The sequence below is a fragment of the Eumetopias jubatus genome, unplaced genomic scaffold (assembly GCF_037043125.1).
Source record: "Eumetopias jubatus isolate StellerSeaLion01/CBP00866 unplaced genomic scaffold, mEumJub1_p1.0 scaffold_1, whole genome shotgun sequence".
NCBI lineage: Eukaryota > Metazoa > Chordata > Mammalia > Carnivora > Otariidae > Eumetopias > Eumetopias jubatus.
Genome location: NW_028274807.1, coordinates 71,755,129 through 71,781,020, shown reverse-complemented (window position 1 = coordinate 71,781,020; position 25,892 = coordinate 71,755,129). Strand labels below are relative to the sequence as shown.

Here is a 25,892-nt window from a genome sequence, read left to right as displayed (position 1 = left end):
TGGCCCTTGCTCAGCCGGGAGCCTGCTTCTCCCTCTCCCTCCCCGCTCATTTTCTCTCTCTCTCTCAAGTAAATAATCTTTTTTTTTAAGATTTTATTTATTTATTTGAGAGGGAGAGCAGAGGAGGAATGAGAGGGAGCAGCAGACTCCCCGCTGAACAGAGAGCCCGAAGCAGGCTTGATCCCAGGACCCGGAGATCATGACCTGAGCTGAAAGCAGAAGCTTAATCAACTGAGCCACCCAGGCGCCCCATCAAATAAATAAAATCTTTTTTAAAAAAGATTTTTTAAAAAGCAAAACCAAAAACAAAACAATAAGCCCACCCCTCACAAATTTTCTATTCTACTATTAAAGTTTCAATATATCATTCACAACATGCAGATACTCTTAAAAGTCAAGTTTCTCTTACACATAAAGCATATGGATAAAAGAATTCTAAAATATTCTTTTCAAATGCTATACAAACTTACATAGTAATGGGGTTATAGAAAGACTGGAAAAATTAGGAATGTGAGCGATGAGACCTTTATGTCTTGGCATACTAACCACTATTGCCAATCTAATCTAGTTCCAAAAATGTATACTAGATATTGGAGTTCTCTGAATCAATTTCTCTTCCCAATCTGCAACCAACAATAATTGGAATACTGGAAGCAACTCTTTGAAAAATCGCTAATATTGAATTAAAATAGAATAGATATTATATTCAAGTTTAACAAAGTTCACTATAATATTCCATACAACTTAATCAGTATCTTTCCCTCTTATTTTATATTCAATGATTCCTTTATTTCAAAAACAAAGACATCACATGGTTTGTGAACAACACCAGTGACTACAAGTATTTCCATATCACTTCTCTCAACTTGTTTAAAAAAATCCAACTTAAAATGTGAAACAAATTGAGTATAAAGCCACATTCTCTAGAGGGAAAATGCTGTTACTTCATTAAAAAAATAGCCAAGTCATATAAATAAAAATCCACAAAAAGCAGAATTTTCTGAGGTACACTTTAAAAATTACTTCATTTGCCACACAGTCTGGACTCTACCCTGCAAAGCTGTCCTAGGCAATCCATGTGTGTCCCCTTTGGGTCCTTTTAATTCACACGGAGCATAAAACTTTCAAAAACTAGTATCAACAATAGCAATCAAACCAGATGCAGCTTTTTACAGGCAATAGCCCTAAGCTCCAAATAAAATTAACACCCTCCTCAAAAAAAAGCAAGTCAAAAAAAAAAAAAGTTCTTAAATTTTCTCTTAGGAGTTCCTCAGTTTTACAATTCTTTTCTTTGCTTTTCAGTGAAAAGAGAATGGGAAATCAGTGATAAGAATGAGAACAGTTAGTTCCCAGGAGAAGGATGCAAGAATTTAAAACTCAGGGTTGGCCTAGAGATCGGCAGGCAAATACACACCAATGCTCAGGGAAAGCTTTCAAGAAATGTCATTATCTAAGGCAAGTCGTAAGGCCTCTTATTTTAAGGCCTAAGGACAGCCCTATACATGCACCGTAAAATACAACCTATCAAAACTATTCTCCAAAAACAATTCAAGAGTTTCCCAAGATGCCCGAAACGTAAAGGGCAAGTACTCTGGACACCTCAGGACTGCCGCCTCTCACATGGGAGGGAGGCCAGCCCCTGTGAATCCGAGTGCCACCACGTCAGTTTATGTGACAGATCCACTGGGAGCATCCGACTGTGATCCGGGGCCCTCCCGGGCCGACGCTGCTGGAAGAGGAACATACATGCAATCTTCAGGGCCCTCCTACTTCCGTTCTCAAAACAGAAATGCACTATTTCTCCTAGTCCTCACCCCTCAGCCCAGTGCCTCTCAACTGCGGGGAGAGCTCAAGTGGAAAGAAAAGCAGACAGTCTCCGACCAGGGTCGACAGAACGCGGTTGGTCAAAGCACTCCCACCCGCGACTCCGGGGGCAAAGCGACGGCCAGCGTCTCCCTGAGCGCCCCCCTGGCAGGGGACACGCAAGCAGCAGCAGTCCCAGGTCGCCCCACTCCTTCGTCCCCGGGGTAAGGGGAGCGGAAAAGCGCAAAGAGGAACTAAGTGAACTGCAAGAGGGTGCCCTGCAAGCTCCTCAAAGAGGGGGTGGGGCGGGAGTGGAAACGAAGAAGGAGCGGAAGGAAGGGGCAAGGAGCAGCCAGAGGAAGGGGACGAGAGCGCACGCCCGCAAAGGGCACGACTCTCCAGGGACGCGGCTGCACCCTGGTTCCTCGAAGAGGACGGGTGCTCTCGGCCTCCAGGGCGCTCCTCCCCGGGCAGAGGACGAGGAAGCGAGATGAGGAGGCGACGTCCCCCTCCCGGGCCAGCCTCAGCCCTCATCAAGGGTCGGTCGGGGCTGCAGTGCCCTCGCCGGGTCCGGAGCTGCGACAACGGCCGCTGGCCTCGTCGGAAGACGCGGACTGCGGGGCCCTCGGCGCGCTCAGCGGGCCGGCTTTCGCGCCCCCACCCCCGGGGGAGGCAGCTCCGGGGTGATGGCAGCCCGGCGGCCTCGCGGGTTACCTGAAGCGGGGCGAGTCCTTCAGACACTCTTCGAAATCCACCGTCATCTTCATCCTGCCTCCGCCTCGCCTCGAAGGCGGCGCTGGAAGAGCCGAGAGAGCCGCGGAAGCGGCTGCGCCGGGGATCCAGACAGCGACGGCGGGCGCACGGCCGCGACTAGCGCTGCGCGGAGCTGCGGAGGGCGCCTCGCCCGCTAGTCATAGCAGCCGCGAGGACGGTGGCGGCAGCGGCGGCTCGTCAGGCCCCAGTCCGGCCCCTCTTCCTCCCGCCCCCAGCCGAGCGCCGGCCACAGGGAAACCGCCCGGGAGTGACAGCCTCAGCCAGCCAGCCACGAACCCGGCGGCCAATGGGAGGGGCTTCCGGCAGCACCGCCTGCGGGCGCTCCGGCAACACACCTGAGCGACGGTAGCTCGAGCCAATGAACAGCGCGACCGTGGGTGCCCGCTTGCCACAAGCGTCCCCGAGGGCCAACCGGGATGCGCAGGAGTCGTTAGGCGGGACGCTCCCGGTTGCTGGGAGGCCAGCAGCTGAGGCTCCTTGGGAAGGAAGTCACGTGGCTGAACGCCGCGCTTCCCTCGGAGCCCCCGCCTCTTCTCGGGCTTCTCAGCCCCGCCCTGCTGGGCTGCCAACGCGGAGGAGCCGCCGCCTGCAGGTCTGAGGACTCCTACAGCTTTGGCAGAAACCTGAAGAGGTTGGGAGTAGAAACTGTCAAAGGAAGAGATAAGCTAACCCACCGCTTACTTTCCGTTTAGAGAAACTGAGGTCGGGAGAGGAGTAAGGGTGGCTTTAATGATTAAATCCCTCTTTCACTTTACTGACTTCATCTCTTAATAACTTGGAAATCTCTCCCACGTGTATCTTCTCATTTAACTAAGAGACTACTTCCTGAAGGAGCTGGTATTTGGGGCGAGCCTGGAAAGATCAGGATTCCGACAGGTAGGCGAAGTAGGGCGTTTGGTGTGGAGGAAACGCTTTCAAACCCGCAGAAGACATTCCTCCTTACTGATACTTTCCTCTCAATAGCTTTCACCAGTTCAAAGACCATAGGGTTCTGAAAATCAGGCTCACTTCCTCACTTCCTCATTTGCAACACCAGCCCACTGAAAGTTGTTCTAAGAGCCCTCCCTGCAAGATACGCATCACCTGATCCAACAAGGCATTTACCATACTTCTGATTTCAATATGCCATTGATGGTAAAAAAAAAAAAATTAGGATACATTATATTGACATGTAACCCAACCTAAAAGGCATAAGAATATCCATAGAAGGCAACAAAATGCATACTGTAACAGTGTAGTGGCTCTGAGTGAGAGCCTGAAGGCAAACTTTCTGGATTTACCTATCTTTTCTTACTGCAAAATGAAGGTAACACCACCGATCTGATAGAGTTGACTTGAAGCTGAAATAAGAACTCTAAAGACACAAGACAGTGCCACATAGTAACCATTCAGTAAATGCTGGCTATTATCGTAATTGTACCACTTTATTCTTAAGTGCTATAATAAAAGTTTAAATGTAAGCCTTCTCACTTCCACTGCCTAAAGTCTTATATAACCATTTTGACCATCTGGCTAAGTGTAGCATGATGGTAGGATGTTTTACATAACCAGTGGTTGTATCTTGATCTCTTTAGCACCTTTTAGAAATTAACAGTATAATTTTGAGACATTTCAAAGAATATACAAGCATTATATATGTTTCTTCTTTGGTTATAAACTTGGTTTCTTTTTTTTTTTAGGTTTTTATTTTAATTCTAGTTAGTTAACATACAGGTGTTATATTGGTTTCAGGTGTACAATATAGTGATTCAGCACTTCCATACATCACCCAGTGCTCATCAGGACAAGTGCACTCCTTAATCCCCATCACCTATTTCACCCATCCCCCCCATGATCAGTTTGTTCTCTATAATTAAGCTGTTTCTTGATCTCTCTCTCTCTCTCTTATTTTTTCCCTTTGCTTATTTGTTTTGTTTCTTAAATTCCACATATGAGTGAACTCACACGGTAACTTGGTTTCTTTTTTAAATTGAATTGCATATCCCTGGAATCTACACAGCTTCTTTTGAAAACTGGAAACTATTGACAGTTAAGCCTTCAGTATCCCCAGACACTATAGTTGGTCAAGCCAACCTCTTCTGGATTTATAACTTATGTGTCAAATTTAGAAAGAGAGTTGGCCATTTCTGCATTTAATTGTATTCCTGATGCATGACAACTAATCTGTATATACAATAACTAATTGTTGCAATGCTTCAACACAATGTAACCTTTTGGAAGAGGCCTAACTTGACACTTTGGGATTCAAATTAAAATTCCCCTGCATGGCACCATCAATGAAAATGACTCAACGAAGCTAATTGTCAATAATGAACATTTTCTTTCTGCGGACAGCTAAATTTATGTACATCCAGTTAGTGATAACACTATCAATTTTTTTTTCTGCCCTGTTGTAAAGCAAGCATTTGGGGTTGTCAATTGTGGGGTATGTCCTAAATTAAGAAATATTACAAGTGGGTTAGGGTGGGAAGAGTGAGTCTTAGAAGAAACATAATATTATTATTCTGGACTTAGAGTAATGAAAACCAAGACCCCAAGGTATAGAACTAACTTGCTGGGTGACAAGCTAAACACAGGCCCCGTGTCACCAGACTCTTAACTGCAAACTGCCCGCTCTCCCCTTTAGAATTTGTTCTTTATAAGTGTGGTTCTATCTGCCTATGAAACATTTCCTTTTCATCCATTTCATTTTAAAGATGTAGCTCAAATGCCACTTCTTTCAGGAAGCCTTCTCAGTTTGCTGAAATACAGACCAAGATCTCTTTTCAACACACAGTGAAAGTTAGTCGGTAAAGGATATAAATAATCAAACCTTAAATCTCACAAATGTCTTTTCCCCAGACTTCCCAGTCCCTTCCTCAAAAACCTCTGGAACCCTGTATACCCATAGACCTTCCTTCCCAGAATGCTTCTGATTTCCTCTGAGGATACTTTTTTTTTTTTAATTTTATTCATTTATTTAGAGAGCATGTGCACGCATGTGGGAGGGGGGCAAAAGGGAGAGGGAGAGAGAACCCCAACCAGACTCCAAGCTGAGTGCTAAGCCCGTCATGGGGCCTAATCTCACAACCCTGAGATCATGACCTGAGCCAAAATCAAGAGTCAGACGCTCAAACAATTGAGCCACCCAGGCGCCCCTCTCTGAGGATACTTTTAACTGTACATCCTCTTGAGTAGAAGTTGTTCACGACCCCTTCCTTCCCTGATCCTCCTTGGCCAAGGATACATAGTCAGCAAGAATCTAACTCTTGACAACTTAACAATTTACATTCCACCTTCGTACAAGAATTTATTTTGGGGGGCTAATGTCATCTAGCTACACCGCTGTCTTACTGTCCCCGTTGCTGTTCTCCACCAATTTCCCACTCACTCCCTGCCTTAGCCTGGCTCACTGCATTGCAAATTATGTCAAGAGCCTGGAGTTATGCTGAGGGTAACTGTGGGCGGGTACTGGAACTGGGAAGCCGAAAAACCCAGACACCTGTGGGAACTGGTTTCCCTCTCCTGGTAGCTGTATCCTCAGTCTTTCTCACCTACTGCCCAACTCTCACCAGGTGTCCTCTCTGCTCTGTATGGGTTCTGTTCCCCTGTGAGCCTGGCTTGCATATAATCCCTCATTGCTACTGGTTCCTTCAACAAGCTCGGGGTCAGATGGCTCCGGGGGCCCAAGCAGATGACGTAAGTGAAGGAAGCTGGCCAGGTGTAAGCAGCATGGGGGGTGGCTGAGGTGAAGGGGGGAAGCATGTGCCCTGTGTCCTGCTCAGCTCCAGGATGTTTTTGCCATATCAAGCCTTCAGATTTTATAAGAGAAGCCAAACAGCCAGATTTTAATGTGAAACCTCCCCAATTTTCAAATGTTGGCAACACTTTCAAATTATTAGAAAGCATTGCACAGGTCACAAAAATAAGTTTCAGGGCCACTCTGCAACTGCTATAGATTTTTTTGACAATTCTTGATCTATCCTTTCAACCTATGCTGGAGCTTACCACTTTAATCTGTTTCCTAATTCCCAGGTCCCAGGAGAAAACAGATTAACCCAGCTCATCTTTTCATGACAGGTCACACAGGTGCCCAGCCAGCTAATAGGAGGGTCCGATTACCCAATTTAATCATTCCTACAGGAATGGGGGTCAGAATGGGGGCTATAGGACAAGTGCCTAGTAGACAAGGCAGTTTCCCTAAAAGAAAGTATTAATGGCCTGGTCCCATAAAACACAGCTAGTAAACCTTTTTTTTTTTTTTAAAGATTTTATTTATTTATTCATGAGAGACAGGGAGAGAGAGAGAGAGAGAAGCAGAGGGAGAAGCAGGCTCCCAAGGAGCAGGGAGCCCGATGTGGGACTCGATCCCAGGACCCTGGAATCATGAGCTGAGCCGAAGGCAGAGGCTTACACTTACACAACTGAGCCACCCAGGTGTCCCCGGAATTCATATTTTAAGGCAATGGGAAGCCATTAGAAGAATTTAAGCCTGGAGCGAGGCGAGACAGTTTGAATTTTAAAGGAGAGTGCGTCAAGGGGGTGGGGCTATCAGGACTGAGACCAAACACATAGCAGTTGAGAGGTTTTCAACCAAGGCCATTGATGTTCAGGCAACAAAATCAAAAGGATCTGATGATCAACTAAATGTGAGGGAGGAAAAAAAGACTAAACTCTTAGGGTGACTCCAGGTTTCAAGTTAGAGAATGATTAGTGGGATGTGGTGCTATCCATAGAGAGAAGAAAATGTATCTCTTTGTCTCAAAATATGTCACTTCAGACAGTCCTTACATATACCCACCTTAAACCTCGTCCTTAAACCTTGTACATTCCATACACAAGCTCAGCCTCAAATGTCTCACATACATTCACTTCACACCCCCAACCCCAGCCCAGGATTCTTTTTATCTCCCAGGCTGCTGGTATCCACCTGTCTTGCTTTCCTCTCTACGTCAACAACTCCCCCAAACCTCCTCCCAGGTCCTTCCACAACCATGTCACACACCCAGCACTAGATCAATCCAAGCATTTCCTTCGGTTTCCCCCCTCCTAGTTGCTGAGCAATGCTGGAGACAATTTATATCTTCAAGCAATGGGAGCCACTGGAAAAATGTTAAGCCAGGGAGTGTGATGTGATCTGATTTGCATTTTAAAGGGGGCTGGGTAGGCAAGAGGCGAAGGCTTTTATCGCTGCATTTGATGATGCAAGACCTGGGCATGACATGCTTGGGATTTTCAACTGTCTTTGTATTATTTATCTGTGGCCAGATCCCTGGCCTACTGGCACAATGGCTGTTCCTAAACTTGCCATCCAAGCTGTGGCCCACCCCTCTCATAAACTGTAAATAATTTGACTCTTCCCAAAGAAAATAGGAATCATTGGGTAGGAACACTCTTCCTAGCCCTGACCCACATACTCACCCACATTCCCATCTTCTTTACTTCTTCCCATCTATCTCAAAGGGAAGTACACCTCTTCCTTGTTTGTGTTCCAGACCTCATACCTTCCAATCTCCTCTGAGAATGGCTCTGTCAGTTATCCTTTCTCTGCATGCTCAACCTTTCTCTCAAGTGACCTTTCTTTTCTTTGTAGAAAAGAGAAAGAAACAAAAGCATACACCCTCTGTATCCGAAAGGATCTGTATGTGTGTGTGTGTGTGTGTGAGTGTGTGTGTGTAAGACACTAGTGAATAAGGCAAAAATAGAGAGTTCATGATTAGATAGAATGGCTTTACCCTAAGCCCAGACGATAGGCTTTCCACGGAACTTGAGAAGGATTGGGAACCAGGACCTGTAAAGCGTGGATGCTCCTTCCCTTCCATTCTTTCCACACATACTTTGCTCTTCTGCACATCTATAGCTCATTTCATCTGATTCTCTAGGCCCAGCTCTCAAGATTAACCAACGAATTGGAGTGAAAGGGTTTTCTCTCTTGGCCCAAATTACAAATTTCTTGGGGAAGTATTGGCCTAGCTTGCATGATGTACCCCATCAAGGGCCAGTCAACTACAGCAAGGCGGCAGTATGTACATACATGGCAATCCACGTATGGATAGCGGATCAGTTAGCAAAGAAGGGAGACATGTGAATTGGACAAATACCCCTTTGGCTATGGCCAAATCTCCCTCCATTGCTTTCCATCTAAGACTCCTAAGAGCACAGCCTCCTCTTTTTCTCCTATTCATTCCACTATGCACTGCATTCTCTTTTCCACGCCCTACCCACCCGCACCACCTGTTTTCAATAAGGCCACTTTCCATTTGACACACCAAAGGACACTTTAGTACTTGTTTTTCCGGACATCACTTTAGCACTTGACACTGTTTGCAGCCCTTTTCACCTTGAAAACTCATGCTTATAATTCTTCACTGGTTTATCATTGCCTAAAGCTATGGTTTTTAAACTTTCCTTAATCACGAAACCCTCTGTTTAAAAGAAAAAGTCTTTCAGCCATGCTCACCATTATATGGATAATAGTGAAGCTGGTCTGGTTGAAATGGATGGGAGACGCAGAGTCCTGCCCGCCTTGCTTCACTCCCCACCCCAGATGACTCACGGGTAGACTCCGAGGGGTGTTACAGCTCCACTGAGAAATATATAATTTGGAAACCACAGATCTGTAGGGTAAATTCCAAATTTCTTAATTTTAAACGTAAGGTTGCTTTAGTATCCAGCACCAACCAACCTTCCCTATCTTCCTTGCTGCCAGTCTGTCTGCTCCAGATGGGTTCATCCACCCACAAAGGAATTCTTGTTGTCAACGGCTTTAGTCTGGTGCTTTCCCAGCCCCACCTTGGGCATGATGTTTCCTCTCCCCGAATGGGCCTCCTCCCTCTGTGTGCCTGCGGAGCTCCTATTCATTATTTCAAACTTGGCTTAACTAGAATCTCAGGTACTCCCCGCTCACAGTGACCTGACTTCTCCTTTGTGCTGTGGTCCTTTTGTCACCTGTTGCATGTAACTATTAGAATAGAGTTCAGTATTATAATTTGAGATTTTTATACCCATATTCTCTTCAGACCTGGAGCTTCTGGGTAGTGACATTATTTTCATCTTTGTAGCTCTAGAACCTAGCCCAGTGGCTGGCACTTAGTGTCTGATAAAGGTCAAATAAATGGATGTATTTCTCTCCACAGTGATCTTTTCCTTATTCAAATTCCCATGATTACTTGTGCACATGTATGTATTTCTCCAACAGATTACGAGCTCAGAATGATACTTCTATGTTAGGGTGATTTGAAGATTATATAAGCTACACATAAGAGTGCCTAACAATGCCTGACTCATCTGTAGTTTTTCCTCCTGGCTATGTAACAGAATCCCCTAGAGAGTTTTTCTGTGTTTGTTTTAATGTAGATTCATGGGCCTTACTTACTAAATCATATTTTCCAGAGAGGGTGCTGGGCATCCAGCGCACAAATGATTCTGATGCACAGCCTTCACTGAAACTCAATAAATGCTAATGTTCATTTTGTAACTCCAGAATCTGGCACAGAGACTAACAATGTAGTAGGAGCTCACTAAATATAGTAGAAGGAATTGAAATATATAATGTCTTCAACGTGTAGAATATAACATCTTACATCTAACAAGCCACGGGTTTGAGGCAAAAGGTAGATTTAGGTTAAAAGGGCCCAGATGACAACTTCTCAGTCTCTCATTGCTGGGTCTGTGTTCAGTGAGCTCTCTTCTGCTCTTCTCAACTTCCGCACCCCCTTCCCACCTTCCTGCTTTTTTTAATTAGTAGGAAGACTCATCCTCTGTCCAACTACCATCCCCAGGGATCCCAAAACACTAATGTTTCTAAGCAGTTGCTTCCTCACATTTTGACTTGGCTGTGGTCTGCCTCTGAGGGCTCTCCTGGAAGTCTTCCTCTCTCATAACCACCGCACTGTGCCCACCTTCCAAAGCTCAGTGCCACCGCTTTGGTTCAGGCCTTCAGTATCTCTTGCTTACTAACACACAGAATTCCCTGCGTTCAGACCAGCCTTCCTCAGGTCTAAGGCAGGATTATTGCTACTCATACTCATCCCTCAAAATCCATTTCAGATGTCAGATTCTCCAGGAAGCCTTCCTTCTGGATTTGACCTTCTTAATTTGTACTCCCAATACACCCGGTGTCTACTTCCCATCATAACACTTACCATGCTGTCCTTCCATAGATAGTGAGCTCACAGGCAGGACCTGACCCTGTTAGGTGTCCTCATATATGTGGACATATATGTGTCCTCATATATGGCACGGGGCCCAGCTCTAAGTAGATGCACTACAAATATGTGAAGGAGTTTATCTCCAATCCTCTTTCTCACACTTTATGCTCAAGTAATGACAAACTGTTTATAGTTCCCCAGGTATACTGTGCTGTTTCAGGTTCCTGGGCCCCTGCATATGCTACTTCATGCTGCTTTCTTCATGCAAGAAATAACTCACCCCCTCCTCACCACTCCCAAATATATATGTTAGGTATGTGTACCTGTATGTATGCTATGTGTAAATACACAGCATAAAGAATAATACAATACATGCCTTGTACCCGCCATGCAGCTTATGAAATAGAACGTTATCAACACTGTTGGACCCCTCTATGAGTTCCTTCCTGATTGCCTATCCTTACCTCCTCCCCCTTGGAAATTATCTTGAATTTTGCATTTGTTATTCCCTTTTTGTTCCACTTTAATTTGTATCCCTAAGCAACAGATTATTTACTCTTGTATAATTTTTTAACTTTACATATATTCTCCTGTACTTTTTTTAAGCTAAAAATCATGTTTATGAAATTTACCCCTATTGATATCTATAATTCTAGATCATTCTAAATCATTCTTTTTTTTTTTTTAGATTTTATTCATTTATTTGAGAGAGAGAATGAGAGATAGAGAGCACGAGAGGGAAGAGGGTCAGAGGGAGAAGCAGACTCCCTGCTGAGCAGGGAGCCCGATGTGGGACCCGATCCCGGGACTCCAGGATCATGACCCGAGCCAAAGGCAGTTAGTTGCTTAACCAACTGAGCCACCCAGGCGCCCCATTCATTTTCACTGCTATATGAATATACTTTATCCATTCTCCTGTGAATTTAAGTTGTTTACAGTTGTTGTTTTCAGAAACAATGCCGCTGTGAGCATTCTTGTCCGTAAGTTCGGGGCCCTAATCCAATACCACTGGTGTCCTTATAACAAGAGGAAGGGACACCAGGGATGCATGCACACAGATATGTATCCGTTTACAAGAGTATCTCCAGGGTATACCTAGGAGTGGAATTGCTGAGCCATGGAGTATACAGACCCTCAACTTTATAAGATGGAGATAGCTTATTGCCAAGTGTTAAACCACTTTGTGGTTTAACCCCCACCCTGCATGAGCTCCCATTACTCCTTACCCTCTCTAATACTTGGTGCTGTCAAATGTTTTAATTCTTACCAATCTGATGATATAAAAAGCATCTCATTGAGTTTCTAATTTACATATATATGTTTCCCTGATTAGTAATGAGGTTGAACATCTTTTTACAATGCTCCTTGGTCAGTCATGTTGCCACTTCTGTGAAATGTTTATTCATGTCTTTTGCCCAGTTTTTATTAGAGTTATTTTTTCTTCACTCGCAGAACATCTTTATATCTTTTGTCAATTATGTGTTGCAACTATCTTCTTTCAGTTGTGGATGCTGTATTTTTTATATGGTGACTTTTAATAAATAGAAGTAATTATTTTTAATGTATCCAAATCTATCCTTTTGTTTATGATTTGTGCTTCTTGTAGTTGAAGGAATTCTTCTATACCCTGAGATTATGAAGACATTCTTTTATATGATCTTCAAAAATTTTGTTCCTCTCATGTAAATCTCTAATCACATGTGGACTCAATATTTGTGAATAGTGCAAGATAGCTACCTTAAAATATATATATATTGATAGCTCATTGTCTCAGTGCTATGCACTGAAAACTCCATCCTAATAGATTACTCTTTGTTTATACATCTATGTCCCTTTACTAGCCCATGGATCCTTTATCTTATTCTGTGTGTATTCACTGTCTAGCATAGTTCCTTGCATTAACATTCAACACATGTTGTTGAGTTTGCAAACGTACTCTTAAATCCATAACATTATAGACTGTCTGAGCTAGAAGGGACCTAAAAACATTGTCCTGTCCAGCCCCTTTATTTTACAGGTGAGGAAACGGAGGCCCAGTGAGTGAGTGATCTGTGCACTTCTGAGATTACTTGGGGATTCAGTGCCTAGCCAGGGCTCAGCACGCTGTTTCCTGTTTCTCCTAAAATCCCAGGCACCAAGTCCATTTCCACTTACCAGCACCTGAACTAAGTCAGGGGCCAGTTGGCAAGGACAGAGAGGGCACTGGTATCTACCACCATGGCAAAGGATTAATGTAATTAATCCTGACAAATCAGAAAGAAAAGATCAAGAATGGTCTTATTAAAAAGTGGAAGAAATACAAATGGGCAAAAAATTATTGAATTCAGAAATCAAACACATGCAAGTTAGAAAGACATACTTTTGCTCCCCTCTCAGATGGTAAAGATAGAAAAGAATGCCTTAGGAAACGGTCCACTAGGAATATAAACTTCCTGAGAGCAGAGACTGTCTGTTTTGCTCACCACTGTGTTCCTATCATGTGGCACAGGGCCTGGCAGATAGTTGGAGCTCAATTACTATTTAATATTAACTAAATGACTAGCACTTAGGTGTATTTACGAGATGGGGGCTTTCCTTATTGCAGGAGGAGGCAGGCAGATCCCAGTCCCACAGCCTTCCCTCTGCCACACACAACACAGGAGGAAATGCCTATTCTTCAAAAGAAGCATGGCTGGTGATGCTACAAGTTCTGAGAGCTCAGGCTCCTGAGAAGATAAACTGCTTTCAAAAAGGAAACAGAAGGGGCGCCTGGGTGGCTCAGTCCTTAAGCGTCTGCCTTGGGCTCAGGTCATGATCCCAGGGTCCTGGGATTGGGCTCCCTGCTCGGCGGGAAGCCTGCTTCTCCCTCTCCCACTCCCCCTGCTTGTGTTCCCTCTCTCGCTGTGTCTCTCTCTGTCAAATAAATAAATAAAATCTTAAAAAAAAAAAAAGGAAACAGGAAACATGTATAAAGGGAAAAATTAAGTAAATATCAGTGAGACTGTACAGACAGAGGTTCCCACAAGCTGTTAGTAGGAGCATAGGCCTTTTCTGGACATTCTGGAAATATGTATCAAAATGCTAAATAGGTGTATCTTTTCAATTTATCTGAAAAAGACAGGACACATATACATATGCATGTTTGCTGCAGTGTTATTCCTACAGGAAAGAAGGATATATCCTAAGTTTTTTACTAATACATTGGTTGAACAAATCACAATATATCCATATAGTAGAATACCATGTAAGTTATTCTTAGGGGGAAGAAAAAGGAAATAAATTGAGTGCTAGCAATGATTATATGTTTTGCTTCATTTTTTTATGCAGTATCTAATTTTGTTTTAGACAGTTATATATATATATTTTTAATACTTTTTTAAAGATTTATTAACTTGTTTTTGGAGGGGAGAGAGGGAAGGGAGGAGGGAGAGGGAGAGAGAAACCCCAAGCAGACTCCACACTGAGCACGGAGTTGTGGCGGGGCTTGATCTCAAGCCCTGAGATCAGGACCTGAGCCAAAACCAAGAGTCGGTCGCTCAACCAAGTGGGCCACTCAGGGGCCCCTTAAAGATTTTATTTTGAAGGAATCTCTACATGCAATGTTGGGCTCAAACTCACAATCCCGAGATCAAGATGCTCTTCCGACTGAGCCAGCCAGGCACCCCTTATATTACTATTATAATCAGAAAAAAATTTTCAGACCCATTATTCCAAGAACAGGGGATCCTGAAGAATTTCAAGTTGTATCTACTTACTTTCTTTTAATTATTTATATCCTGCATAGTTCTTGAATTAAAAAATATTAAATAAGGCAGTTAAAATGAAAGTTTTCAAAAAAATTAACAACTTATAGGGAAAAGAGTAAAAAGTTATGCCAAAAACCTAGGCTTTTTTTTTTTTTGACAAGGCTAAAAATGAAATATACTGTTAATGTTGTTCTAGTTAGCTAAAGAAAGAATTCAAACCAGCATGTTAAGAAAGACATTTTCCAGAGTTCCAAGAGGGATTTATACAAGCTTAATTTCTATTCCTATTACCTGTTAGCTAACTAACTTGCACTTCCACTGAAACCTCTCTCAAGTGCTGAATCCGCAGCTTTGAAAGTGCTTATACGTGAGGATGTGGTATTATCACAGGATATTCTGGTACTTCCTTTGGGTGGGCATCAAAACACGTACCCTATGTTTTTTGCTTTTATTATTTTTAAGAAAATTTGGCATTCTCAAACATGGAAATGAAGGTTAAATTAAAATATTCAGGGACTTTAGTTTTGTTGTTATTGTTATGATTTAAATACTTAAAACGTTTGCACATGGTACGAAGGGGTATGCAGTGAAGAGTAGGTCTCTCCCCTGCTGCTGTTGAAGTTGCGAGCACTCAAGTCTTAGACTTCACTGTGTTTCTCTTCTTAAATGCCAAACCACCCACAACCTTCAGCATGAACCCGTAACTGCTTTTCTTCTGAATATCTTTCTTTTCCCTTTATCTGCCTCTAGATTCTAGGTGGAGATGCTAAGGGAAGTATTAGGCAATAGAAAAAAAATTGTCTTCTTTCATGTGATAAAATTGGTATTGATAGGTAAACCAAGCTACTGACTTCTGTGGTTGAAATTTAAAACATTTCTTCAATTTTTATCAACAGTACAAATAGAACTAAATATGTCCATTAATAGAAAAGCTAAGAAGCTACCTACACCAAACTATCTGCCAAACATGGTTTATAGATACATCATTCCTGCATCTCTCTCTTTTTTTTTTCTTTTTAAGATTTTATTTATTTGAGAGAGAGAGAGAGTACGAGCCGGGGGAGAAGGAGCGGCAGAGTGAGAAGCAGGCTCCTGGAGCCCAAACGCTGGGCGGGGAGCCCGATGCAGGGCTCGATCCCAGGACCCTCGGATCATGACCTGAGCTGAAGGCAGACGCTTAACCAACTGAGCCAGGCGTCTGCATCTCTCCTAATGACAAAGTGGCTTCTTCTTGTTAAAAAAAAAAAAAAAAATTGGGGGGCTGGGAAGGGAGAGGACAAATTTTACCTATTTGTTAGTTCCTTTGAACATACTGTCCTACAGCATTCTACAGATCTATATTACAATTATGACTTCAAAAAAGTCTTTTAAAAAGAGGTTTAGTTTCACCAGAGGGAAGTATTCATTTTTATATTTTATTTTTATTGGAAAATACTTGAGGTATTCATTTCTAAAATGTTGTAATGTTGGCATTACTAATGGCCTTTTGCACCAAAATAAAGGCTTGCCAAAGTGCTATAAATCCCAAACTACACATTCAAAACACGAGATTTGTGTGCTCTGAGAAGACAAGGGGAAAGACGATGTTTCATTTTAGTAAAGAAGAGCCAGAACAAGGAATAAACTGTTAAAGAAGTGGCAGAGTCCAGGAGTACAAGGGGTTAAACACTCCCCACCCCCAGCTGTGGGGCCTCAGTACCTCAAAGTGTAATACTGTTCAGTGTACTGTGATTTCTACATGATTGGTCACAGCATAGTTAAGTTCAAAGAGCAGAAATTGTCCAACTCCCCTGGTCTCAGCCTCCACTACCCAACCCCTCACAGTCCTGACTCCCAGCTTTCTTACCTCTCAGACAATTAGCAGATTCGTTAGAGCAAAACTAATAGGTGGGCTGATGCCGGTGCCATGCTGTCACTGACGAGAGGGTACAGAGCCCCACCGGCATTGGGTAATTAGCTAGGTCAACCCTCCCCTCCACCCATGGAGCAGCTGACCTGCCAGGCAACTTCTGGCAAAGTTCCACAGAGGTGACCATCGGCGTGTGGGGACCACCAGTCTTCCAAGGGGCATACCAACCTTCCCCGGTCTCAGCTGATTCCATAATTGGCAGCTGACAGGGGCCAAGGGTGGGCAGGGGCACTGTCACCGAGCTGTCGGCAGCTTGTGGAAGTGACTCTGGAAGGCAGCAGAGGTGGGTGGCACTATGGAGATAGGCAATTCACACCTCCCCGGGCTTCCTCCCACTCCCTAACTTGGAAACACAAGGTACTTTGGGATCTGGATTCAGCCTCCTGCAGCTGTTCTGCTATGGCTTATGCTTTGCCAACTGCTTCCTTGGGACTGTCCTCAAGGAGTGTTGGTTTTTGCCTTCTATCTCATTCTAGGTCACAGCGAGACATTTGGCCACACACCCAAACAGAGAGGATTTCCAGCATCGAGAGTCGAAAGTTTACGAAGCCATAAGAACCATGAAGATTCCGGAAAGAACTCCCTCAGGATGTCACAGCTAGCTTACAGCAGTGTTTCTCACATGGTCAGAAATACATTTTACCTGGTGACCAGTGAGTGTGAGTGTAACATAAACGTATACAAGGTTAATATTTACATCTTTGCAATTGAAACAGGAATGTCATGATACAATGTTACCCTTTCCAAATGCTATGTTGTTTTCCTTTCTATTGTTGTTTTGTTAAAGCTGTTTTTGACCCCCGGAAATTGGTCTATGGCCCACTAAAGGGTCACAACCTGTAATTTGAAAAGTACCATACACATGAGCAAAAACTCCTTGTGCTATCTCGTATTGAACCATCTAACTCACTTCTAATTATGTAGTAAAATTTTCTGAAAATAAGTGTAATCACCACTCTTAGTTCAAAGGGTCTCATATTTCATGTAAAACCCTTTTCAGAAAACAGTTATTGTCCCCGCCCCTCACTCTCCGCTTCTGCCCACGGAGCTATAGAGAAGCTGTTACACTGTAAGTTCCATCACGTCAGTCCTTTGCATGAAACTCTTCAGTGGCCCCTGGTTGCCAGTGATAATAATAGCTAGCACTCAAACACGCTTACCATATGCCAGGCCCTCTTCTAAACATTTTACATGTTTCACTCATTTGTTCCTCACGGTAGCTCTAGAAGGCCGGGTTATTAGCAGACCCATCTTACGACGATGATGAGTAACCAGCACAAAGACCCACAGCTAGTCAGAGACAAGCTGGGATTTGAACCCGAGCCGCAGTCCAGTTCCGGAGTCAGCACTCTTGGCCACTGGGCCTCTCTCCCCTTGGCAGAGAACAGCACATCCAACTGCTTAAAATACTTTCCAAGCCTCATCATGCTACCCTGTGTGCTCCTGCCTCCTGACCAGTGCTGTGACCTCCCACATGCGGTTCCCTATGCCTAACGTGAGTCACCTCCCACATTTGAGCTTCCCTTCGGGTCTCCCTCACTCCTTTACGCTGCCTCAGATGTCCCCTCTGTGTTCCCAGAGTACTCTGTTTCCCTGCGCCCCTGCTCTCCCCCTCACTTTTTTTTTTTAAAGATTTTATTTATTTGAGAGAGAGAATGAGATAGAGAGAGAGAGCATGAGAGGGGGGAGGGTCCGAGGGAGAAGCAGACTCCCCGCTGAGCAGGGAGCCCGATGCGGGACTCGATCCCGAGACTCCAGGATCATGACCTGAGCCGAAGGCAGTCACCTAACCGACTGAGCCACCCAGGCGCCCTCTCCCCCTCATTCTCATACTTACTCCATGCAAGGAGATACAGTAGCAAAAGTGACCAAGTCCTTGCCCTCATGAGCTCATAGTTCCCAAAAGGGGGCGAGGGGAGAAGATAATATATGACTAGAATGTCAGCTGGTGACAGTGTTAATGAGAAAAATAAAGCAGAGTAAAGTGGATAGGGCGTGCGCAGGGCAAGGGGCCTGCGCCTATTTTATATCGGGAGGGTAGGGGAAGGGCTCGCTGAGGAGGTGACCTCTCAGCAGAGATCAAAGGAAGAAAGAGAGCCACGTGGCTTTCAGGGAGAGGAGCAGCCCATTAAAAGAGAACCACCAGTGCAAGCGCCTTGAGTGGAGAGAGTGCATGGAGGGTTCAAGAAGAGTGAGGAGGCCAGTGCAGCTGGAACAGAGTGAGAGTGGAAGAAAGTGAGTCAGAGGGGTAGGGGGCCAGATGGCTCGGGGCCTTGCAGGTCACTTTGTCTTTTACCTTGTGTGAACCACTAGAAGGCTCTGAGCAGAAGAGTAATATGTGAGCTTTCTATTCCTGCTATAACAAGTCACCACAAATTTAGTGGCTTAAAACAACACAGATTGATTGTCTTACAGTTCTGGAGGTCAGGAGTTAGACACAGGTCTCTCCTGGATAAAAATCAAGGTGTTGGCAGGGCGGAGCTGTGTGTCTTCTGGGGGCTCCAGGGGAGAATCTATTCCTTGTGTTTTTTGGCTTCCAGAGACTCTCTTCATCTTCAAAGCCAGCAATGTACATTTCTGTGACCACTTTTTCTGTGGTCACATCTGCCTCTGACCACAGCCACGTCTAAGGATTCATGTAATTTAGGTTGGGCCCACCTGAATAATCCAGAAGAGTCTCCACATCTCAAGGTCCTTAATCATATCCGCCAAGTCCTTTGGAAGCATATTTATAGGTTCCAGGGGCTAGGACGTGAACCTCTTCTGGAGAGGGAGGCATTATTCTGCCTACAACAAGTGACATGACCTGTCTTCAGTTTTAAGACGATCACTCCGGGGTGGACGCGGGGAGACCGGGTAGGAAGCCATCAGGGTCATACAGGTGAGATCGATGGAGGCCTGGGCCAGAGTGGAGAGATGGGGTCAAATTCTGGATGTCTTGTGGACGTAGAGGTGACATGATTTGCTGATGCATTGGATGTGGGATGTGAGAGGAGTGAAGTCAAGGATATTTCCAAGGTTGATACTCTCTCCCCTGCTTACAGTATTTAACAGAGACACAACCTCTGGTGTTATTTGTTAAACTATCTCCCATATTTAGTTATTTGTTTAACTATCTCCCCTTTAGACTGAGAGTTCAAATCTGGCTTGTTCAGGGTTGTTATTTTCACATCACTGAGTGTGTAGAACATAGCAATACAGTTCATAATTACTGCTTATTGAACTATTACCATGTGTCAGGTGCTTTATCTTATTTAATCATTGGAACAGCCTCTATTACTACTATTATTTACTAAATGAGGAAACTGAGGCCCAGGAAGATTAAATGACTTATAGAAGTAAATAGAAGAGCCAGGATTTAAATCCACATTGAGGGGCGCCTGGGTGGCTCAGTCGTTAAGCGTCTGCCTTCGGCTCAGGTCATGATCCCGGGGTCCTGGGATCGAGCCCCGCATCGGGCTCCCTGCTTGGCTGGAAGCCTGCTTCTCCCTCCCCCGCTCCCCCTGCTTGTGTTCCCTCTCTCGCTGTGTCTCTCTCTGTCAAATAAATAAATAAAATCTTCAAAAAAATAAAAAAATAAAAAAATAAATCCACATTGAGTTAATATATGAATTCAAATTAATCAAAATAGTCTGGCCACATGTGGAATGGGAGATGGAGGAAAAAAACACAGACTTATAAATATTTTGGTTACAGCCATAGACCAATCATATCAAGAAACAACAAAAGTTAGCGCAACCAACTTACGAATTCTTAGAGTATGGTCAATTTAGCTGTGGTTTGGTTACTGCGATGAGTGACACAGATGATAATTTCAGAAATGTTTTGTAACTACTCTGAAGGCAAAGAGGAGAAAAACAGATGACATCAGGCCGACCATGGTGGTACAATGAAAACTGCCCAGATCTGAGAGTGGTCTCACTTCACTTCCAACCACTTATTAGCCAGTCTATTTTGAGGTATTTACATCATCTTTCTGAGACCATCTCGACTATAAAAAGGATATATTTTCTACCTTATTTACTTCATAGCCTCTTGGGAGAAACTAAGTTTATTCATTTAATAAATACAGAGCATTATGTGTGCCTGGCACTGCGGGGGACACGAGCAACATGTCATGAACAAAACAGACAAAATCCTCACCCTCGTGGAGTTTGCATTCTAGGGGAAAGGGAGACTGATAAAAATCAGAATAGACAATAGTAGATAAATGCTATAAAGTGATAAATGCTATAAAGAACAGAACAGGACAGGGCTTAGCGAGTGATCCAGGGAGGAAGTAACATTGGACAGAGACTTGAATAAAGAGAGATCAAGCTAGACAATAATCTGAGGAAAGGGCAGTCCAGGCCAAGGGAAGGAACAGAATTTGTGAAGTTCCAGAAGTCAGAATGATCTTGGGGTTCATATCTGAGGCACAGCAAGGAGTAAGCGGGGACAACGGTGGACGATGCTGAAGAGGTAGGCAGAGGCCCGCTCATGCAGCCTTACAGGCGAGGGCAGAAAGCATGCATTTTATTGTGCTCATGAGAGGAAGAAAATGGACTCAAAAACATGTGAAGAGCAACACAAACAGTAGACAAAGGAGGTGGCACTCCTGTTGAGAGCATGGGCTCTGATATGCCTGAGTTGGAATCTTGGAAGCACCGCTGTGTGTGGCCTTGGATCAGTTAATTTCTCAGCACTTCAATTCCCCCACTTGTAAAATAGGAGTAATAATAGTACCTACCATGTTAGAGTTGTGTTGAAGGTTAAATGAGATATTATGTATATAACCCTTAGAATAATTTCTAGAACACAAGTGCTCAGGAAATGTTAGCCGTTATTACTATTAACTACCAAGCTGTGCAACAGCCTGAGCTCACGAATGCAGAGTTCTTTAATTAAGAATCTGCAATTTATTTTTTTGAAGATTTTACTTGAGAGAGAGAGAGAGAGCGAGAGAGAGCACCAGCAAGGGAAGCAGCAGGCAGAAGGAGAAGCAGAAGACGTGGGGCTCAATCCAGGGGCTCCGGGATCATGACCCAAGCCGAAGGCAGACGCTGAGCCAACTGAGCCACCCAGGCGCCCCTACAATTTATTTTTTAAACAAAAAATTTACATATAAAGAAAAAACCTTTTAAACAGAAAAATTGTTTATTTTTTAATATATAAATTGTTATAGAATTCAGGCAATAAATGAAATTAGCCTCCTCCAAAGTACTGGGTAATACATTTTTTAAAGATTTTATTTATTTATTTGAAAGAGAGAGAGAGAGTGCACGAACAGTGGGGAGGGGCAGAGGCAGAGGGAGAGGGAGAAACAGACTCCCCTCTGAGCAGGGAGCCCAACATAGGGCTGTATCTCAGGACCCTGAGATCATGACCTGAGCGGAAGGTAGACATTTAACTGACTGGCGCCCCAGTACTGGATAATATTAAAGTGCTTAAATATAAAGGGTGTAAATAAACACACTGAAGGGTTTTACTGCCCACTGTTCTCTCCTTTAGGGGACCAACCCTCCCTCTTCCCATGATTTTTCTTGTCCCATGTAATAATGGTGAAGAGGGAAATCGGATCCAGGTCTGCCCAGAGGCCTCCATCTACACTCTGCCCTCACTGTCCCCACCCACTCTCTGCAACGTACACCCAGAGTGATTGTTCTAAGAATGAATGGCACAAGACCCAGACTGGGACAAATCAGAGTTCTCCTTGAGGTTTTTGCCAAACCGTAGGGGAAAGATGCTCTCTCTCTGACATCTCAAGCCTCTACAGATGATGTGGACCAGGTACCAGCAGCCAACTCTATCTACCACTAGGTGGAGAGAAGGAAGCCAACACAGAAGAGTCAAAAGGTGGAACCAGAGCCCTGCTGGGAATTCAGCCATGTCTAAAGTCAGATCACCTCTGCACTTGACAGTTATGTGAGCCATTCCTATTCTGCTTAAGAATTTAGTTTGTCATGTGTACCAGAAGATTCTCGATACACATACCTTCTATGAAAGACACTCTGCTTCTTTCAAAATCTGTAATAGCTTGTGTCTATACAACATTCTTTATATAATGCTTTAAGAACCTGTTAAATTTAAAAATTCAATACAGATGTTTACAGGATGGATAAGGATGAAAGTTAGAAATCAATGTCAGCTTAGCTAATAAACCAAGGCACACAGTTTGTCAATATTGTTGGTAACCCATGTTTTTAGATCTACAGAGGACCTCATCCTAGTAGAGGCACCTTAGGAATGACCTGTGTAATATCAGGCTTTCATTGTAATTGTTACTTTTCAGAGAAAGTGATTTCAATCTCAGTAAAAACTAATACGTGTACCACGGCAATGGAATTTTTGCATCTTTGTGTAATAATAAGGCAACATCTGTTTTCAATAGTGTAATGTGATTCCATATCCACAAATTCACCCTATTTTATATTTTTGTAACTTTCCCCTTATTCTCACAGTATATAGAAAAACCTTATTTTTGATGTTTGACTATAAGAAGGAAATTAGAGTAATGTGTAATTGAAGCAAACCAGATTAAGAACAAAGCTGTTCTGAAACCCGGGTGCCAACCAGCTACGCAGGCACCCACCTTACTTAATTTGTTCTCTTGGAATTGAATAGCAGCCAAAAACAAATTCTCTTCAAAACTGGATTAAGATGCATGTAAATAACAAAATGCTGTGAAACAAGTCTTCTGATATCAGTAGATAGCTTGAAAGGAAAGAGGCAGGTGAAAAATTCCCAGGAAATTTATAAAAACTTGGCAGAGATGTTTATCATTTGGGTCATGCAGGAAACAACCCTGATAAATAAGCACACTGAAAAAAGTTTTGGTATAAAGCATAACATATTTTACCACCATTTGAAAAGTAAGCATGTTTTTGTTTTGATTTTTAGCTTTTCTAAGTCCAAGCACCCAGTGCCTTTACGAAGCTATTTCTGGTGGTGGTACAGTGTTCTGACACCTTTTCTCTAAGTAAAATTGACACAGCTGCTGAAATTAACATTTTTATCTCCACGGACCCACACGTTACTGAAAAATATAAGGTATCATTGTGTTTTCTGCTAACCAGCATTTAGAAGCAGCTGTTAAGCCAAACCAACTCCAGTCCCCTGAGAGAGGGACTATGTTATTATTAATTCCTATCTCTTTTGAATACTATAAAGCCTTGAATAGGGTGGATAAACTCAGCTCAAACTAACTACACTGAATAGATGTGTCTGTGGCAGCCCAAATCCCGTCTGTTGGAATCTGCATATAGATAATACACTGGCAATCCAGCAAGTTTGTTTGGTGCCTAGAACTAAAGAGGAAGGAAGAGCAACACAACTGTAATGTTTTCTTACAGCCAATAAAGAAACAGGTCCAAGGCACTGGAACCTTTCTTCTCGATCCCTTCACCCATATCCAGCTATAAATTGACACTAGGGCTCTCTTTTGGGTTCCTGGGCCCAACTTCCAACGTGTGGAGGCGGGAGGCTTCCCCACACATCCAATCAATGCACCAGATATCAGCTGAGTGTCCTCCAATTTAGCTAAATTCTGACACTATCTACTCAGAACATCAGATTCCGTAGGTTAAGGGTTCAGGCCTAGAAGACTGCTCCCCACCCCACTATTACAGACACCAGTCCCAAGCCTCACGCTGTTACCTGTGCTTCTGACCAAAAGCTATAGACTGTGGAGTCTCCAGCCTCCTATTAGGTTGGATTAATTTGTTACAGCTGCTCACAGAAGTTAGGGAAACACATTTACCAGTTTGTTAAAAGATAGGATAAAGGATACGAATCAACAGCCAGATGAAGAGCTACATGGGGCAAGGCATGGGGAAAAGACATGGAGCTTCCATACCCTCCCCAGGTGTGCCCCGTGTTCACCAACCCGGAAGCTCTCCAAACCCAGTCCTCTCAGGTTTTTATGGAGGCTTCATTGCATAGGCATGATATACTATTAGCCGTTGGCCAATTCAACTTCCAGCTCTGCCCTCCCAAGGTGGGTGGGGGGCAGGACTCAAAGTCCCAACCCTCTAATTACATGGTTGGTCCTCCTGGCAACCAGGCTCACCCTTGGGGGGTGGGACCCCAAAGTCACCTTCACTAATAACAAGACACCCCTTTCACCTTTTTTTTTTTTAAAGATTTTATTTATTTATTCATGAGAGACAGAGAGAGAGAGAGAGAGAGAGAGAGGCAGAGGGAGAAGCAGGCTCCCAAGGAGCAGGGAGCCCGATGCGGGACTCGATCCCAGGACCCTGGGATCATGACCTGAGCCGAAGGCAGACGCTTAACCATCTGAGCCACCCAGGCGCCCCCCCTTTCACCTTTTTGTCTCTGAAGCATTTTCAGGAACAGTGGATGGAGACCAAGTATGTCTGAGAAATATATTTTGGTCATCTGAATGACCACATATATATTTATTATAAATCATTATATCACAGGCTCCATCATTAGAGATTGGAATCACATACTAATGCTTCACTAGTCAATATACCTCAAGATTCAAGAATTATTAAACATTTGTCATGCACTTTCCTACGTGTTAGAACATACCAGATGTGATTAGTCCAAGAAAAGAGAAGACAGGTACACAAATAATTATAACACAGAACAGAACATGATTAGGGAAAAATAAGCATAAAGTAATAGGGGTTCAAAGGAAAAAAATCATAAGGAAAAAAGGTTTATGAAAGAGGTCAAACAACCTAAAAGACAGAAATGATCAGAATGATAGAGGGTTGACAGAGAAAAGAAAAAGAAGAAAAGAAAGCAAAAGCTATGTTAGAGAAAAAAGAGCTGTCAGCATCACCCAAACCCAGGGGATATACAACGAGTAGAGAGAACTATGCCTGGGAAGGTAGACCAGGGTCAGAGCATAAAGGACCTGAGGACACTGAGTTTCAATTTTATCCTGCGGGCCATAGGGAGCCCGGGGTCTCCAAACTGGGAATATTTTAATGTATGATTACTTCCGTTTTAAAAGGAAATTGACATCCAGGAATCGAATGTAGATTAGCGAGAGTGACAGAACAGGTACTGAAGGCAGGAGACTAGCTGGAAGGTGGGTAATAAAGGATCAGAGTGACAACAGTTACAGAGAAGCTAGAAAAGGACAGATTAAAGCAATACTTTGAAGGTAATATTCACGGTTTAGTAATTGAGAAGATGTGAGAATGAGGACAGGAAGGGCATCACAGATGACCACATAGCTTGGGTGACAGGAACACACTACCCCACAATTACGGCATTGTTTGGTAGGGAAATTTTAGTTTAGTTTTGTACACATTGAGTTGAAACAAAAGGATGCAAACTTAAAACTGTTTTTTTTTCTTTCCAGATATCCTTTTGAAAAATTTTGCTTTGACTGCTGAATTCCAAAATTAGCTCTGAGCTGTCTAGCCCTGTGCTCAAATGCTCTGTTTTGGGGCGTTAGAATATCCCCTTTCTTTAGACCTGCCACTTCCACTGTCCAAAATTTCATTTAAAAAAAAAAGGTGGTAATTTTAAATGTTTTCCTCAATAGCCTTTCCCCTCCCTACCATCAGTAGATATTTTTTCATTTTAACAAAAATT

The 25,892-nt window shown here is 43.5% G+C and overlaps 1 protein-coding gene and 1 long non-coding RNA gene across 5 annotated transcripts in view; one reads left to right on the top strand and one right to left on the bottom strand.

Moving 5' to 3' along the window:
- The window catches only part of ACAP2 (ArfGAP with coiled-coil, ankyrin repeat and PH domains 2), a 144,174-nt gene extending 141,309 nt beyond the window's left edge, over positions 1–2,865 (bottom strand). For 2 of the 4 annotated variants that reach the window (XM_088025008.1, XM_088025002.1), the window contains exon 1: positions 2,518–2,865. In XM_088025008.1, coding sequence (XP_087881134.1) covers positions 2,518–2,570 — 53 coding nt within the window. In that variant the 5' untranslated portion in view covers positions 2,571–2,865. The remainder of the gene's footprint in view (positions 1–2,517) is intronic. The other 2 variants (XM_028101179.2, XM_088025005.1) reach the window with 1 other exon arrangement.
- LOC148165021 (uncharacterized) lies at positions 1,799–24,451 on the top strand. The gene is made up of 3 exons (XR_015768628.1): positions 1,799–3,453; positions 16,817–17,835; positions 21,831–24,451. It is a non-coding gene; the product is annotated as an uncharacterized LOC148165021 (long non-coding RNA).
- The last annotated feature ends 1,441 nt before the right edge of the window (positions 24,452–25,892 follow it).